Source organism: Chiloscyllium plagiosum, chromosome 48 (assembly GCF_004010195.1).
Source record: "Chiloscyllium plagiosum isolate BGI_BamShark_2017 chromosome 48, ASM401019v2, whole genome shotgun sequence".
Taxonomy (NCBI): domain Eukaryota; kingdom Metazoa; phylum Chordata; class Chondrichthyes; order Orectolobiformes; family Hemiscylliidae; genus Chiloscyllium; species Chiloscyllium plagiosum.
In genome coordinates, this window is record NC_057757.1 from 899884 (window position 1) to 904255 (window position 4372).

The 4372-nt window shown below is 47.8% G+C and overlaps 1 protein-coding gene across 1 annotated transcript; it reads left to right on the forward strand.

The window, feature by feature from the left end:
- The first annotated feature begins 228 nt into the window (after window positions 1-228).
- LOC122544289 (transcription factor SOX-1-like) lies at window positions 229-2648 on the forward strand. The gene has a single exon (XM_043683369.1). It carries the CDS (start codon window positions 328-330, stop codon window positions 1291-1293), a length of 966 nt encoding a protein of 321 aa, XP_043539304.1. The 5' UTR covers window positions 229-327; the 3' UTR covers window positions 1294-2648.
- Window positions 2649-4372: the final 1724 nt, after the last annotated feature.

A 4372-nucleotide genomic window follows, 5' to 3' on the forward strand; every position in this document is an offset into this window, starting at 1 on the left:
AGGGGGGGAGAGAAGACAGAGAGGGAGAGAGACACACAGAGAGGAGGGGGGGGGAGAGGGAAGAAACTTGAGACTTTGTGGACCCACCCCCTTGTTATGTTAATCCTGAAGCCTGACGTCATTGCATGGGTGTGTCTTAAGAGTCTGTTTGGCCAATGATTGGCTGCAGGGGAGAGAGAGAGGGGGGGGGCTGTTTTAACCGGTATAATAAGCGGGGAGATGTGGTACCTGAACTTTTCTTCCTCCCCTGTGACACAGAGTCCCCACCCTCTCCCTCTGTGTCTGTCTGTGTGCGTGTGTGTGCTCCTGTGGGATCTTCCTGTGCAGATGTACAGCGGGCTGGAGCTGGAGCAGGAGCAGGAGCTGGAGCTGGAGCTGAAGGCGGCCGGCGCCAAGCTGGAGGCGGACAAGGTGAAGAGGCCGATGAACGCCTTCATGGTGTGGTCCCGGGGCCAGAGGAGGAAGATGGCACAGGATCATCCCAAGATGCACAACTCGGAGATCAGCAAGAGGCTGGGGGCCGAGTGGAAGCTGCTCAGCGACGCCGACAAGCGCCCGTTCATCGACGAGGCCAAGAGGCTGCGCGCCGTCCACATGAAGGACTACCCGGACTACAAGTACCGCCCGCGGAGGAAGAGCAAGGCGCCGCCCAGGAACGACGGCAAGTTCTCGCTGGTGGCGGCGGCGGCGGCCGGCGGGGGCGCCGCGCTCCTGGCGCCAGGACCCAGCGGAAGCCCGTACCCCTGGGGGGCGGGGCCAGGGGCGTTCCTGACCCCTGACCCGCTGCCGCCCGCATGCGCGGCAGGCGGGGGCTACCCGGCGGCCGACGCGGCGCTGGCGCAGGCGCAGAGCTGCCCCCAGGCGGCGGCCGCCGCCTCCTCCTCCCCCTCCCCCCAGGCCCCGTACCCGCCGCTGCAGCCGCGCTACGAACTGCCGTACGCCGCCGCCGCCGCCTCGTCGTCATCGTCATCTTCATCATCGTCGTCGTCGTCCCCGCCCTCCCAGGCTTACCTGAACGGCTCGACGTCGGTCTACAGCCTCGCCCCGCCGCCTTCCGCCTACGGCCGCCATCTTCACCAGCCGCCGCCGTCCGCCATGTCCAAGCCGGCCGCCGGCACTGGCGGTGCGCAGGCGCGGGGGGCCCTGCCAGGGGAACTTCGAGACATGCTCAGTCTGTACATCCCCAGCGACGGCAGCCAGGAGGCGCTGCTGGGTCACAGGAGCTATCACCCCATCCCTCAACACTACCAGAACATGCCATTGAATGGCACGGTGCCCCTCACTCACATCTAAACACTGGGGACTAGGGGGAAACACACCCACCCACACATCTACCACCCCAACTCACTTGGAAGGAACTTTTTTAAAACAAAAAGAATAAATGTATATATTTTTTAGCTGAAGAATGTTGTTCCATTCTGAATAATTATGTATATTTTTGGTAAATGTTTCCCCCTTTTTGAATAGATCCTGTATACAGACTTTCATTAGATTTTTAAAACATAATTCCACCCGGAGTAGATGTGTATATTTTTCATGAATGTTCTCTTTTTGAATAGATCCTGTGTATATATAATTTTTTTTAGCTGAAAATGTTATTCCACCCGGAATAGATGTGTATTTTTGATAATTGTTCCCTCTTTTTGAATAGATCCTGTGTGTATATATCACTTTGTTTTTAGCTGAAAATGTTGTTCCACCTGGAATAGATGTGTATATTTTTTGATGAATGTTCCGTTTTTGAATAGCTCCTGTGTGTGTATATATAACTTTTTATTAAGCTGAAAATGTTGTTCCTCCCAGAATAGATGTGTGTATTTTTGATAATTGTTCCCTCTTTTTGAATAAATGCTGCTGTGTATGTGTACATGACATTTTTTAAAGATGAAAATGTTTCTCCACCTTCAAATTTTGATGAAAATGTTTCCCTTTTGTTTTGGAATAGATGGTTTGTTTCTTTTTAGGTTTAACGTGAAAATGCTCCTCCATCCGAATTGATGCTGTGTATATATAATATTTTAGGGGGAAGAGGGTGAAATTGTTTCCTCTCCTCTTGAATAGATTATGTTTTTTTTTGGTGTCTTTCCCCCGTTGACAATAGATGTATATACCTGTTGAAGACGTTCTCCAATTGATGATGTATGGAGATGTGGTGAAAATTTTTTTGGGGGGAAAAAACGATGGCATTATTGACTTTTTAAAGAGTTTATCTCTTTGATTCCTCCCCCGAGTATTATCTTTGATTTTACTGGGATTGAAATATCGGAATAGGTTTTGGAGGGTCTTTTTTTCTTTGGTTTTAAGTGTAGGGCTATGTTTTATCCAGTGTAGAGTTTCTTGTTTAATACTCACTCACTCGCTGAGCATTGGCTTTGCCACAGTGTTCTTCCTTTTTTTGGAGTTTCAACCTGTCTACCAGGTTGGGCATTTCCTTCAGCCTGGTAACGTAGCTTGGGAAATCTTGCAAAGGGTTCTGTTGGGTTTGCCTGTGTGAACAGACCCAGTCAGTCTCATTACATTCTACCCCCAACTACCAAACCAGCAAGCTGCGTTTCAGGAGCTAAGATTTTTAATGGAATTAATACGAAGCCTCAATTTGTTGCCATTATATCCTGTTCTTAAATACTGATATCACTAGGGTTTTAAAATATATATCCACAGTCGCCTTTAACGCCGCTTTGCCTCTCTCGATAACAAGACCTAACAGTGGGCGAGGTGCGGCCAGTCAAGTGGGAGCATGTCCTGAGATGTAATTCTATCTAACATGCTGCTTTTTTTTATGCGCCTGTTCATGTGGGGGGTAAAAAGCGATCATATCTCTTCAGACTTTTAAGTATTTATCGATGTTTGCGCAGAATGTTGTGGTCTGTTGGATCACCTTTCAAAGCCCTGAGCTAGCAATCGTGGATACTGCATTGAGATAAAACCATTTGAATGTCGGATTTAGGGGCATACCTGTGTGTCAGAATGTCTCTGTTCCTCCCTGAGATTTCAGTCTCCGTGTCCAGAGATACTGGTGAGACTGAGCGCTTTAAATCTGTTTGTCAGTGACTTACGTTCGGAATCTTTGTCTCTCCCTTGACTGTGTCAGTGTTTGCCACAGGTTGAGACTCTCTTTGGAGACTGACCGTTTGTTTATCACTGTCTTACAGTGGGTGGGGGTGAGAGAGAGAGAGAAACTGGAACTATTGATCGTTTTGCTTTTTAAAAGCAATCCCTATGCTCTAAAACTTTAATTTTCAGAAATCTGGCAGACACACACACACGTGATGAATTCCCAGAGGGGGAAAAATAATCCGAAGGTGCTGACTGGAGGCGGGTCTTTATTTGTTTAGAATAAATTATGTTCAGTTTAATTTTTTATCTTTTGACTTGTGTCAATATGTGAGGCATTGTATGAAAAACAAACAATGCTGTTGCTCCCTCTTATTTTTCTTCTGGAGGGGAGAATTGTAACTATTTTGTAATTTGGTTGTGAACTTGGAAAAGCACAGCCACTCAGCCAGTATCCCAGGAGCAGGAGAGTCGACGCTTTCGAGCATAAGCTATTCAGGAAGGTTGTGAGGTTGTCCTCCTTATATCTCAATCACCCCCTCCTTTTTTTTAAATTTTTAAAATGTGAAATTTGTTTAAAGGATCTGTCGTTGAAGTTGGGGGTGTTGTGTTGAGCTCCCGATTTCAACTGGTTGGAAAACAAAACTGTTCACGAATGGAATTAAAGATTTTTTATCCCCCTCTTATTAAATCTGTTTTTGTCCATTTCTTTCTTCCTATATCTAAATGATATTAAAACCAGTTTGTTTTCCCTTTAATATTCAACAAGGTACTAGTCAGATTCATTGGTCATTTTTCAAAGTTTATTTGAGGACGTAAATGCATTGGATGCAACTCTGAAGGAATTATATTGGATGACTCAGCGCCAGGGACCTGGGTTCGATTCCACCCTGGGGTGCCTGTGCAAATTCCTCACCCCCACCCACACACACTGCCCCATGTCTGCATGGGTTTCCTCCCACGGTCCAAAGATTAGGTTCAGATTGGCTACTCTTAAATAGCGTGCAAGATTGGGTGGCTTGGCCATGGGAAATGCAGGGTTATAGGGTAAGGGTAGGTCTGGGTTGGAAGCTGGTTTTGGAGGGGTAGTGTGGACCCGATGGGCCGAATGGCCTCTTCCACACGGTGTAGGGATTCTAGTTCTTCGGGCTAAAGGGATGAAAGATTGCAAAAAATGCTGGACATCCCAGCGGGTCGGGTAACATCCACCCAGAGACAACAAGCTAACGTTTCTAGGCCAAGTGACTGTTGAGAGTTGACATTAGCTCGCGGTCCCTCTCCCCCCAGGGATGCTGCCTGACTCACTGGGATCCCCAGC